At 45.9% G+C, this 12,944-nt stretch overlaps 3 protein-coding genes and 1 pseudogene across 3 annotated transcripts; all 4 read right to left on the bottom strand.

The window, feature by feature from the left end:
- Positions 1-737: 737 nt before the first annotated feature.
- LOC117859936 (uncharacterized) lies at positions 738-1,756 on the bottom strand. Its single transcript, XM_034743132.2, has one exon. It carries the CDS (start codon positions 1,754-1,756, stop codon positions 884-886), a length of 873 nt encoding a protein of 290 aa, XP_034599023.1. The 3' UTR covers positions 738-883.
- Positions 1,757-4,594: 2,838 nt separating this feature from the next.
- Positions 4,595-5,674, bottom strand: LOC117859937 (uncharacterized). Its single transcript, XM_034743134.2, has one exon. The coding sequence runs from the start codon at positions 5,444-5,446 to the stop codon at positions 4,742-4,744; it is 705 nt and encodes a 234-aa protein (XP_034599025.1). The 5' UTR covers positions 5,447-5,674; the 3' UTR covers positions 4,595-4,741.
- Positions 5,675-7,240: 1,566 nt separating this feature from the next.
- Positions 7,241-8,988, bottom strand: LOC117860007 (uncharacterized). Its single transcript, XM_034743213.2, has 3 exons — positions 8,700-8,988; positions 8,426-8,551; positions 7,241-8,334 (listed from the first exon to the last, which is right to left on the bottom strand). Exon 3 carries the CDS (start codon positions 8,085-8,087, stop codon positions 7,386-7,388), a length of 702 nt encoding a protein of 233 aa, XP_034599104.1. The 5' UTR covers positions 8,088-8,334; positions 8,426-8,551; positions 8,700-8,988; the 3' UTR covers positions 7,241-7,385.
- Positions 8,989-9,797: 809 nt separating this feature from the next.
- LOC117860015 (uncharacterized) lies at positions 9,798-10,516 on the bottom strand (annotated as a pseudogene).
- Between the last annotated feature and the right edge of the window lie 2,428 nt (positions 10,517-12,944).

Here is a 12,944-nt window from a genome sequence, read left to right as displayed (position 1 = left end):
TTCATTGCTCATGTGGTCATGCCTGCTAGACTGTCTCCTGGTTCTTAAGAACCCTCATGCAGTATTGCTGCCGTGTTTTTTTTTGTTTAATTGCAGCGTGTAGCATCTTTGGCAATCTCAATTCTCAAGATGATCCTCATACGTGTCGTATAATATTGTGGCATCACTAGTGTATTTTGTGCTCCTGTGGCAGCAGCAATAATCATCATAAAAAATTAAAAGTTCAGTCTACTGGATACATTATCTCTTATCTGGTTGCTAAACAGTTGCCTATACGAATTTACTATGCATCATTCATAAAAATTGTTAGATAATTTATTTTGGATGATCAGGTTATTCATAAATAGACTGAAGTACATAGCGAGTATAATTTCCTGAGATATACAACATTAAGAAATCCATATGTATTTATTTTCCTAGGGATTAACACTCATCAGTAACTAAGAGATCAGCACTGGTGGTTTGGAGCTGGCATGTTTATGCATGGAGAGCAAGATCCACTATAAAGGATCTTGTGCTTGCTGTTGAGGCACAGCTCATGTGAATAAGAATATCATGACCGACTCAACTAATTGTGAGCACTGACTGAACAACCTGTATTTCTATAACTATGTAATAATGGTGAGAAAAACAGTATAAATTTTATGTATTGTCTTGATTCCCTTTATATGATGCACAAAAAATTAGGCAAACAGAAACTCCCATAAAATTCTTCACAAGAGAAAGGTCACAGGAAATGGATCAAAAACTTTGCTTCTTCATTATCTAATTTTCTGTACACTTCCTTTCATATATATGTACATCAAAAATTTGCTTCTAGATCAGCAGATCCTCTAAAAGGCGGATGCTAATCGCAAGGGGTCAGAATTGTTGTATGATCTGTCTACAAGCTAAGAGTATTGAGAAGAGAAACTCTGCTCTGGATCAATGTCCTGAACAAAGCCCCAACTCCACTCTCAAGATCAACAATGTCCAGCTCCAACCCTTGCAATTGCTCCTCCTCGCACACAACTCTCTTCTTTTGGAACGACTTGGAGACGAGTGACCACTTGCTGGAACTTGGCATCGTGATTTGCTTCGAGAGGAGATTCAATGTCGATTCAAGGATTGACACGGCAGTCTCTCTCGCTTCAGCAATCAGCTTGATCACCCTGCAGCCTTCCATGTCAGAAGCAGTCTTCTTGTTGATCTTCTTGAACAGCTTCTGTGCCTTCTTGGCTGAGCGTGAGTAACACTGAACCCTGGTCTGAAGAGCAGCATCATCTCCTCTTTTGAGAGCCAATTGCATCTCTTGGACGCTGGTCTTGAGCTCCACAAAGCTCTCTTGCACGGCGCTGCAGAGGTCGAGCAGGACGAGGGAGCGCTCGAGCTCCTCCTCCACCGCCTTCCTCTGGCTGCTGGGTAAGCATGTGAGCAGCTCATCGATGCGGTCATAGATGCTCCCGAGCTTGCTCAGACCACCAACCATGGTTTCGATGGTCGCTGAAGGCGAAGAGACGGTTGCCTTCAAGCTCTGTAGCTGTTCCTCAACACTGGTTTCATTGGAGCGAGGGCTCGAAGGCACACTCACAGATCTCAGGTGGCAGGCCATCCTTGGAATTGATGCTCTGAAGCTACTGGGAGTATGAGAGAAAACAGATCGAAGGCAAGCTGCTGCAATGGTGTCTTCCGGGCTTCGGCTTCCTTGTTTATATAGCGAAAAAGAGGTGGAGGCAATTGCCCAGCTGAACCAGCAGACAACAAGAATAATTCTCATGTGTACTCAAGTGCTCATGCGCTGCAACCGAAGCCACCTCCCAAGAATCTCATCGCTCATCGATCTTGATTACGAGGCTGTCATGTCTGCATTATGGGTAGCAATCTCGCCTGCACGGGTGAAGGGCCGTCGAGACTAGCATCTGGTCCAGATCGTGAGATGTGTTAATCAAACCTGCAAGGCTGCAAGTTGCCGGTGGAGAAACGAACAGATAGTTGACTTGGCTCACCTCCAGCTCCAGGTTCCCAAGCATTCCGATCCGGTGGATCAATTGAGAGGCGTGCCGTGTCTCCCAGCCGTGGACCTTTGCATTGGGTGCTCGCTCGCAGCGAAGCGTCCTCGATCACCACGTGTTCCTGCAAATATGTAGGTCCTGAATGATTGAACTTGCAATCGCGCTGTCATGTCGCCATTAGCAGCTGCCGCGGATGCACACGCTTGCCGCGGATAATTTCTCGGAAGGGGGAACAGGAGGGGTTGGTGATGGAAAGGGGAGGGAGGCGACGCTGACCAGATCGTCGCCGGAGTCTTCTGTTGCGGCGATTGAGAGCGGCGGCATCGCCGCAAGCCCGCAGTCAGCGGCGGGTGTGCCGCCCCGCCGGTGCCCTCGCGTATCTCGCTGCTGCCTCCCACAAGCGTCTCCACAAGCCTCCACCCGCGCGACTCCTCCCGCCGCCGGCGACCGGAAGGGGATCGATGCGGCCGTGGAACATGGCACCTTATCGGAACACTTTTGCATAGAACCCCCTGATTCGGATCGCGATTAATGATCGCGATCCGATTATTTACATAAACAACCCTTATTTGGATCGCAATTATTAATCGCGATCCGATTATTTACAATAAACCCCCCAATACCGGACCTGGCATTTTGCAAATTCCTCCCTATTTTTGTGCCTGCCATCTTTCAGTCGCTCTTCCCCCATGGCCGTTGCCCCCTTCACATCCGCCGACAACCGCCGCCCTCGCCGCCATCGTCATGGTCTTGCCGGAGAGCTGCGGCCGGTCTTGGGAGGGGATCTTCCGGTCGCATCTGCGTCTCCTCGTGCTTTCCTCGGCCAAATCATGCATCCATGTTCCGGCGGCGGCGAGGTGCCTTGGCGTGAAGCCGTGGACCCTGGTCGGAGCTCAACGGTGAGGTTCTCCTGTCGTTCTCGTCGCGCATTCATCTCAGGAACTACACCTTTGGTTTTGGCGGAGCTGAACCTGTAAGGATTTGTAAGCTTTCTTGTGAAATTAGTTCTGCAATCGCTTGGCAAATGGTGATTAACCTGTTATACTACACTGGAAACATGAGTTGTTCTGCATAAGTTAAGATGCTTGGCAAAAACTTTTCTTATTTACTTACCCAGAATGTTTTATGTGCTGTATGCAGGGGGCTTCTGGCTTGCCTATTGATGGACTCTATGGAGATTTGAATCGTGTTAAATGGCAATGATACAAAATGTAGACGGCAGTGACATCTTCAGTTGGAATGCCTGGCTATTTAACTGCATTTACTGAAGAAATGGCGTCGTTGGCAGTATCCATAGCGAGAATAGAAGGTGCTGTGCTGCTGCAACAAAACCACCTATCGGCATGACAGGCCGATGCCTTTTCCTTTGTTGTTGTTCAGGTCAGCGGCAAAATGATGTGCACGAGTGCCTAGTTCAATGTTTGGGTCCAGATCACGACGTCTGTGAGCAAGCTATGAAATGGGATAAGGAGAGCTTTGCCGATGCTGGTTGCTACGTGCTGCCGTGCTGGTGGAGCAGTTGACTTCGCAGTTCAAGTGTTCATGGCTGCTGCTCTGTTGCCTGGTTCTGATGCATACACATGCATAATAGCTGGCATCTTTAGTTTCTTTATTCCTAAACAAAAAGTGTTGCAGCATCAAGCATCTGTCTCCCTGAAGATGATCCACGTATCTGCTGTAGAAGTTTTTGGATTTGCTACTGCATTTTGTGTTCCAAATTAAGCTTATCACATTGTCATGCTCCAGTTGTCACAAAAAAAAAAAAATTCACCATGAAATTCGGTCTAGTGCATGTGTTTTCTGTATTGGTGTCTTGTAAGTTATCGGGTTGCTAAACACTTGCCTATACTAATTTACCATGCATAAGTCAAATATAGTTTTGCTGGAAAGAACCAAAATAATAGAAAAGAAGAATGTAAAGATCCGTCAATTTATTTTGGTAGGTCTAGTTATTTTCTTGAGAAAATAAAGCATTAAGAGAACCATACATTTTTATTTTCCAAGGGAATCAACACTCATTGGTAGGGATGAAAACGGATCGGATACGAACGGATATTGCGGATATAAATACAGATAGTTATTTTTTTGGATCGAATTCGGATACGAATAGTGACAAGATGTATCGAATATTGATATTCATCCTATTCGGATCTTAGGAATGCAACTTTGAGTATCCGGATTCGAATATGGTACGGATATTGAATGTCCGGATTCGGATACGAACTTACCATTTGAGTGTCTGAACCCTTTCGGTCGGACGAACGGATAGATAATATCCATACCACTTTCATCCCTACTCATTGGTAACTACAATAGAACCTCTCATGGTTTGGAGCTGGCATGTTTTAGCTCTGGAAAGCAAGATCCACTGTATCAGGATCTTGTGCTTGCTGTTGAGGCACATCCTCATGTGAACAAGAATATCAAGACCAACTCATTAGGTAACACTGAACAACCTGTATTTCTAAAATAGTGGTGAGCAAAGCCATCAAAAGTTTTATTTATTATTTGGATTCTCTTTATATGATGTAAAACATATAGGAATCACAGGCAAGAATGAACATCATAAAAGTAGTCACACGAGAAATATGAGCTGACAACAGTAAATGGACCAAAAACTTTGCCTCTCGGTTGAATAATTTTCTGTACACTTTGTATCATATATATGTACATCAAAAATTTGTTTGGATGATCAGCTAATCCTCTAAAAGGCGGATGATGATCGCAGGGGTCAGAGTTGTATGATCTCTCTACAAGCTAAGAGTATTCAGAAGGGAAACTCTATTCTGGATCAATGTCCTGAACAAAGTACCAACTCTGCTCTCGAGATCAACAATGTCCAGCTCCAACCCTTGCAATTGCTCCTCCTCACACACAACTCTCTTCTTTTGGAATGACTTGGACACGAGTGACCACTTGCTAGAACTCGGCATCGCAATTTGCTTCGACAGGAGATGCAATGCCGATTCAATGATTGACACGGCAATCTCTCTCGCTTCAGCAATCAGCTTGATCACCCTGCATCCTTCCTTGTCAAAAGAAGCCTTGTTGCTGATCTTCTTGCACTGCTTCTGTGCCTTCTTGGCAGAGCGGGCATAAGACTGGACCCTGGTCTGAACAGACGCAGCATCTCCCCTTTTAAGAGCCAATTGCATCTCCTGGACGTTGGTCTTGAGCTCCGCAAAGCTCTCTTGCATGGCATTGCAGAGGTCAAGCAGGACAAGAGAGCGGTCGAGCTCCTCCTCCACCGCCTTCCTCTGGCTACTGGGCAGGCATGTGACCTCGTTGATGCGGCTGTAGATGCTCCCGATCTTGCTCAGACCATCAACCATGGTTTCGATGGTCGCTGACGGTGAGCAGACGATTGACTTGAGGCCCTGCAGTTGTTCCTCAATGCTGGCTTCATTGGAGCGAGGGCTTGAGGGTAAACTCACGGATCTCTGGTGGCAAGCCATGCTTGGTATGGGAGAAGCTACGGAGGCGAAGCCTCTTTTCGCTGGAAATGGAAGAGAAGGCAAGCTGCTGCAATGGTGTCTTCCAGGCTTCGGTTTCCTTCTTTATATAGCGAAGGGGGTGGAGCCAATTGGTCTGCTGAACCAGCAGACAGCAAGAATCATTCTCATGTGTGATCAAGTGCTTATGCACTGCAATCGAAGGCTCGCAAGAACCTCATCGCTCATTAAACTTGATTAGGAGGCTGTCATGTCTGCATTATAGATGGCAAACTCGCCTGCACGGGCGAAGGTGGCGTCGAGATTAGCATCTGATTCAGATCGTGAGATACTGATATGGATTAATTGAACTGCAAGTTGCCGGTGGAGGAACGAACAGCTAGTTGACTTTGCTCACCTCCAGCTCCAGGTTCCCAAGCAAGCCGTGTTTCATCACCTGATCCCGATCCGGATATTAGGTTTGCCACTGCCATGTGCTAGCTGTTCAGCTCTGCAATTAGTTCTGCAAACGCTTGGTAACCTGTTATATACTCTGGAAACATGGGTTGTTCTGCAGCATAAGTCAAGATGTTTGGTAAAAAAAAATCTTAATTACTTACCTCCAAAGCCAACGAAGTGTTTCTAAGATTAGTTTTATGTGATGTATGTAGGTGCCTCTGGCTTGCCTATTGGATGGACGCATGAAGATTTAAATCTTGTTAAATGTCAACGATACAAAATGTAGACGGCAGTGACATCTTAAGTTGGAATACCAGACTATTTAACTGCATTTACTGAACAAATGGCGTCGTTAACAGTACCGACAGCAAGAATCGATAGAACGTGCTGTGCTGCTGCAACAAAACCACCTATATGCATGACAAGCTGATGCCTTTTTCCTCCTTTGTTGTTCAGGTAAGCAGCAAAATGGTGCGCACGAGTGGTCGGGTGCCTAGTTCAATGTTGGGTCCAGATCATGACGTTATTGAGCAAATATGCAATGGGATATGAAGAGCTGTGCCGTGCTGGTGGAACAGTTGACTTCATTGTTCAGGGCTGCTGCTCTGTTGCCTGGTTCTGATGAATCCTCAAATATCTGGCATCTTTAGTTTTTTGTTCCTAAGAAAAAAGGCATTGTAGTATCAAGCACCCTTGGCAACCTGAAGATGATCCACGTATCTGCTGTAGAAGTTTTTGGATTTGCTAGTGCATGTTGTGCCAAAAATTGAGCTTATCACACAGTCATGCATACATTATCTGTATCGGTGTCTTTTAAGTTATCTGGTTTCTATTTTTTTACACTCGCCTATACTAATTTACCATGTCTGAAAGTAGATAGTTTTGTCTGAAAGAACCATAGTAATAAGAAAAGGAAATGTAAAGAACCATCGATTTATTTTGGTAGGTCTGGTTATACATACACAGGTTAGCCATATTCATAAATAGACTAAAGCAGATAGTATAGTTTCTTGATAAAATAAAGCATTAAGAGAACCATACACTTTTATTTTCCAAAGGAATCGATACTCATTGGTAACTACAATATACCCTCTCGTGGTTTGGAGCTGGCATGTTTTAGCTCTGGAAAGCAAGATCCACTGTATAAGGATCTTGTGCTTACTACTGAGGTACATCCTCATGTGAACAAGAATATCATGACCAACTCATTAGGTAACACTGAACAAACCTGTATTTCTGTAATAGTTGTGAGCAAAGCCATCCAAATTTTGTTTATTGTTTGGGTTCCTTTATAAGTATTATGCAAGAATGAGCACCATAAAATTTATCACAAGAGAAATATGAACTGACAACAGGAAATGGACCAAAATCTTTGCCTCTCAATTCAATCATTTTCTCTACACTTCGTGTCACATATATATGTACACAACAAAATTGTTTGCTGATCAGCAGATCCTCTAAAAGGCGGATGCTAATCGCAGGGGGTTAGAGTTGTATGATCTGTCTACAGGCTAAGAGCATTCAGAAGAGAAACTCTGCTCTGGATCAATGTCCTGAACAAAGTCCCAACTCCGCTCTCAAGATCAACAATGTCCAACTCCAACTCCTGCAATTGCTCCTCGCACACAACTGTCTTCTTTTGGAAGGCCTTGGAGACGAGTGACCACTTGCTAGAACTTGGCATCACAAGTTGCTTCGACAGGAGGTTCAATGTCGATTCAAGCGTTGCCATGACAATTTCTCTTGCTTCAGCAATCAGCTTGATCACCCTGTATCCTTCCTTGTCAGAAGAAGCATTGTTGCTGATCTTCTTGCACTGCTTCTGTGCCTTCTTGGCAGAGCGGGCGTAAGATTGGACCTTGATCTGAACGGACGCATCGTCTCCCCTTTTAAGAGCCGACTGCATCTCCTGGGCACTGGTCTTGAGTTCCGCAAAGCTCTCTTGCATTGCGTTGCAGAGGTCAAGCAGGACGAGAGAGCGGTCGAGCTCCTCCTCCACTGCATTCCTCTGGCTGCTAGGCAAGCATGTGACCTCGTTGATGCGGTTGTAGATGCTCCCAATCTTGCTGAGACAATCAACCATGGTTTCGATGGTCGCTGACGGTGAGCAGACGATTGACTTGAGGCCCTGAAGCTGTTCCTCAATGCTGACTTTGTTGGAGCAAGGGCTCGAGGGTACGCTTGTGGATCTCTGGTGGTAAGCCATGCTTGTATGGGGAAACAAGCTGCAAATGGAGGAGAAGGCAAGCTGCTGCAAATTGCGATTGTGTCTTCCAGGCTTCAGTTTCCTTCTTTATATAGCGAAGGAGGTGGAGGCAATTGGTGGGTTGAACCAGCAGACAGCAAGAATCATCCTCATGTGTGATCAAGTGCTGATGCGCTGCAACCGAAGCCACCCAAGAACCTCATCGATTACAAAGCTGTCATGTCTGCATTATGGGTAGCAAACTCGCCTGCACGGGTGAAGGGCCGTCTGAGATTAGCATCTGATCCAGATCGTGAGATGGATTAATTAACCTGCAAGTTGCCGGTGGAGGAACGAACATCTAGTTGACTTTGCAGGTTCCCAAGCAAGCCGCATTCCATCACCTGATGCCATGTCCTAGCTGTTCAGCTCTGCATCGTGTGCTCGCTCGCAGCATCGTGCCCTCGTTTCAGGTTGTTTTCACGCTGTCATGTTCGCAATTAGCAGCAGCAACGAATTTGCTCGAACGTGTAAGGTGCGCACGCTTACCATGGATAAAAAATTCTTTTTCGGAGGGGAAAAGATAAAAAAAAATAAGAGAGAGAATCTGGGAATGGGAGAGTCGAGGCTCACCAGATCGTCGCCGTAGCGTAATGCTCGGTTGCGGCGACTGGGAATGGCGGTAACCACCCCATGATTTTTGCGGCGAACACGCCACGGCAGCGGCGGCGACCCTGGGGGTCTTGCCGCCGATGCCCTCGCGCCTCGGTGGCCAGGGGGTGTCCTGCCGGAGGTGGCGAACTCTCTCCATCCAGAACAGGGGTAGTGGAAGCCGCCTCCGTCTCCGCCACTCCCGCAGCCGGCGACCGGAGGGGGAGCGCCGCTGCCACAAAAATGTGCATCTCAATCGGAACCTCGGCCACATATTTGATCGCGAAGGCGACTATTAATCGTGATCCAAATAATTACATAAAACCCCAAATCGGGTCCGGCATTTTCCAAATGAGTCATCTTTTGCGCCTGCAATCCTCCACGCTCTTTCTTGCCTCGCCGTCGCCCACATTCCCGTTCGCCGACGGCCGCCAACCCCGCTGACGACGACATGGACCTGTCGGAGGGCTGCATTCGATCTGAGAGCTGCATTCGATCTTAGGAAGAGATATCCCGGTCGCATCTGCCCCTTCTCATGGCCTTCCTTGTGTTTTCCTCCGCCAAATCATGTATCATTGCATCCATGTTCGGGCAGGAGCCGTGCGCCTTGGTGTGGACGCTCGACGGGAGGCTCCGGTCCCACCGCGCTCTACTTCACCGGCCGTCTGAAACCGGAGCCACGCCATGGAGCTCCTCCAGGACTGGAGGTAAAGGTTACACGGTTCGGATTACTAGGATTTAGATGTATTCTGCATCTTTTACTTACTGCTGCTTGCATCTTGTGACATGATTCAGGTTATATTTGTTTGGGAGATTGTTGCAGATGGTAGTTATTTTCACTCCATTTACTCAACTTACTTCATTGGAGGAAAAATGGCAAAGTGCTTTCTTAAGTGTAATAATTCTTTGCCAGAAAAGAAGACGAATCGAATATGACAACCAAAAACTTTGCTTCAAAATTGAGTAATTTTTTCTGTACACTTTGTATCATATACACATCAAAATTTGTTTTCATGATCAGCAGATCCTCTAAAAGGCGGATGCTAATCGCAAGGGGATCAGACTTGTTGCATGATCTATCTACAAACTAAGAGCATTCAGAAGAAAAACTCTGCTCTGGATCAATGTCCTGAACAAAGACTCAACTCCACTCTCAAGATTAGCAACGTCCAGCTCCAACTCCTGCAATTGCTCCTCCTCACAAACACCTCTCTTCTTCTGGAATGTATTGGAGGCAAGAGACCACCTACTGGAACTTGGCACCACAATTTTCTTTGACAAGAGATGCGATGAGGATTCCAGCTTGGAAGCAGCAATCTCTCTGGCTTCAGACAACATCTTGATCACCCTACGACTTTCTTGATCTGTTGCAGTGGACTTCTTGTTGGTTTTCTTGAATTGTTTCTGTGCCTTCTTGGTGACACGAATGTACGAGTGGATCTTGGCTTGGACAGCTGTATGATCTCCTCTCTTGAGTGCCAACTGCATGTCGAGGATGGTTTCCTTGAGCTCAGAGAAGCTCTCTTGCATAGTGTTGCAGAGATCGAGCACGACAAGCGATTGCTCGAGCTCTTGCTCCACTGCTTTCCTCTGCTGTGTAAGCTGGCTGCTGGGTAAGCGCACAAGCTCGCTGATGGTGTTGTAGACTTCTCCAAGGTTTCTTAAACCATTGCTTATGGTTCCAATGGTCGTTGAAGATGAGGAGATGATTATCTTCAAGCTTTGCAGCTGTTCCTCAACATCAATCTCATTGGAGTGAGGGCTGGAAGGCCACTAGCAGATCTGAGATGGCAAACCATGTTTGTAGAGGAAACGCTACTGCTTTGTTTTTCCCTGGAAACAGAAGAGAAGAGAAGCTGCTCAATGATGTCTTCTTGGTTATGGGTTTGCCTCTATATATACTGAGAGATCAAGTTGAGATGTACCTTAGTCTATTTGTGATGAGTGATTGACTAGATGATTTGAGGTTTTTGTGGTTGAGTCCATATTTCATATGTGCATGATTATGCTAACGACTAACCGGAGGTGTGGTGTTGTGTAAGTTGTGTTGTGGTGTGTGTAAAACATATCTTATGTGTTTGTGTCTGTTGGCTTGGATGTGCAGGTCTTGGATGCGACATGGCAGTCGATGGCATGAGGTGAAGGTCAAGCGAAAGGTTCATGCCGATGTACTAGGGTCGTGAAGGGTGGACACGAGTAGGCTTGGACCGAGGGACACAAGGAGTCCGGGCGAAGTCATGGGCGATCCACATGGTACACGGAAAAGCAAGAGTACACGAGATGGAGACAACGTCGGTCGAGTCCAGCGGGACGGAGGCTCGTCGAGTAGGCGGCCTGAGAGCGGGAGCGAAAGACTTGGAGGCGTCGAAGGCTTGGCGGAGGCTGGACACGCGTCAACATCGGTGAATCATGGCGTGCAAGAGGGTTTGATCGGTTTGGCCTCAAAACCGGGGGTGAGTCACGCATATGGGGTGTGCAAGAGGGTTTAACCGATTTGGCCTTAAAACCGGAGGCAAGTCCGGTGCAGCCGGACGGTGTCGAGTTGGAGGACGAGTGACACCATCACGAAGCTTGTGTCGAGGCGAAGCGAAGTCGTGAAGGCGCCGGGTCCGTTCGATGTACCGAGAAAAAGTTGGACGATTTTACCCCTATGGGGTATTTGGGTTGTATGGTTCATGTAAGAGCATTTTGGACATTTGCCAAATACCTATATATTTGTGGAGTGGGCTGTTGGGGTAGCTACATCTCTTGGCTCTTTGGTGGTGGGCTTCTCATTTATTTGTGAGAGTCTTTGGGTGAGAGAGAGTGAGATAGATGAGAGGATCTTTGATTTGATCTTTTTGTCATCCAAAGCTTGAGTAGACTAGGAGTGGCTTGTAACCGAATATGGTGGTGTAATCCAAAGATCACTTTTGTGCTCACATATTCTATCCTCTTTGAATTTGAAATTTATCTTTTTGGTATTTTTGGAGATATTTTTTGGGGATTTCTTGTTCTTCGCATTTGGCTTCAAATCCCATGAGATCTATTGGGGGTTTTTGTTGTTGGGATCCTTATGAGCAACCTTGTTGTGATTTCCCCTCAAATCCCTTACTAATTTGGTCCAGATTTGGATTTCCCCGAAATTCATGTTCTTTTGTGTTCTTGATGAAAATCATGAAATTCAAGGTGAAGTATTGATCTTTTTAAGGAGATCTTTCGGGCAAAGACTTACTTCTTCTGGGCGAACCTTTGGCTAAAATTTCGTGAAGTTTGGACGTCATTTGATCAAGTTTCCATTTTCTTTGAATCTTGATCCGCGCGGGAAAAATCGGAAGTTCCAGTTTTGGAAAATAGGAAGTTTCGATTTTTGCATCTTACTTATTTTGGAAATTGACCTTGTTATTGGGAAGTCGCCCGCGGACCAGCAGCTTGCGTAGGTTCGGCAGCATCTGCTTGGCTTCTTTACTTGTGAATGTTTAACCATCACTTTCATGCTATGGGAGAAATGATTAGGCAATCATTTCTTGATCAATAGCCAGTTAGCTTTGCAAGTTGCTTCTTGTAGCTTTGCGATGAGAGTGCAGTACCTAATTCTTTGCATGCTTAGACAAGTGAAGGTTTAGTAGTAGCTTTGCTTTCCTCTTGTGCAAGTTTTTTGGTGCCTCGCTTTGCTTTGCTTCCGCTATGCTTTGAGCTTTTCTAGTCGTTTCTAAGGTGAGCTTGTCATGAGTTAAATTGTTTCATCTTGGTGATTAGGAGCAAGGTGTGTTTGGGTGGCAATCGAGATATAGGCCTTGTTCTTGGAGAGAATTAAAAAAACTCCCATTTACCCCCCTCTGGTCGTCAGTCCCAGTCCTTCACAAGCCATATTTGTAGAGGAAACTCTAGTGCTTTGTTTTTCCCTGAAAACAGAAGAGAAGAGAACTAATCCTATGGTGTCTTCTTGGTTATGGATTTGCCTCTATATATAACAAAACAAGCCAAAGAAGTGGCATCCCTGACCTTGTAAACAGCAAGAATCAAATTGACAATAAGATGTCATGTTGCTGCAACGAAGTCAGCTATTTCCCTGACAGGCTGATGCCCTTTTTTTGTTTGTTCATCTTGAGAGGCATCTCTAACTGTAGTTGACCTTTTTTTGTTTGTTCATCTTGAGAGGCATCTCTAACTGTAGTTGAGCTTATAATCAGTATCATGTCTCGATCAGAAGTGGAAAACTCATTGCACGAGTGTGTACTTTAATGT

This window comes from Setaria viridis, chromosome 6 (assembly GCF_005286985.2).
Source record: "Setaria viridis chromosome 6, Setaria_viridis_v4.0, whole genome shotgun sequence".
In the NCBI taxonomy this organism is placed as follows: Eukaryota; Viridiplantae; Streptophyta; class Magnoliopsida; order Poales; family Poaceae; genus Setaria; species Setaria viridis.
The sequence above is the reverse complement of the archived record's forward strand: the minus strand, read 5'-3'. Positions and strand labels throughout refer to the sequence as shown.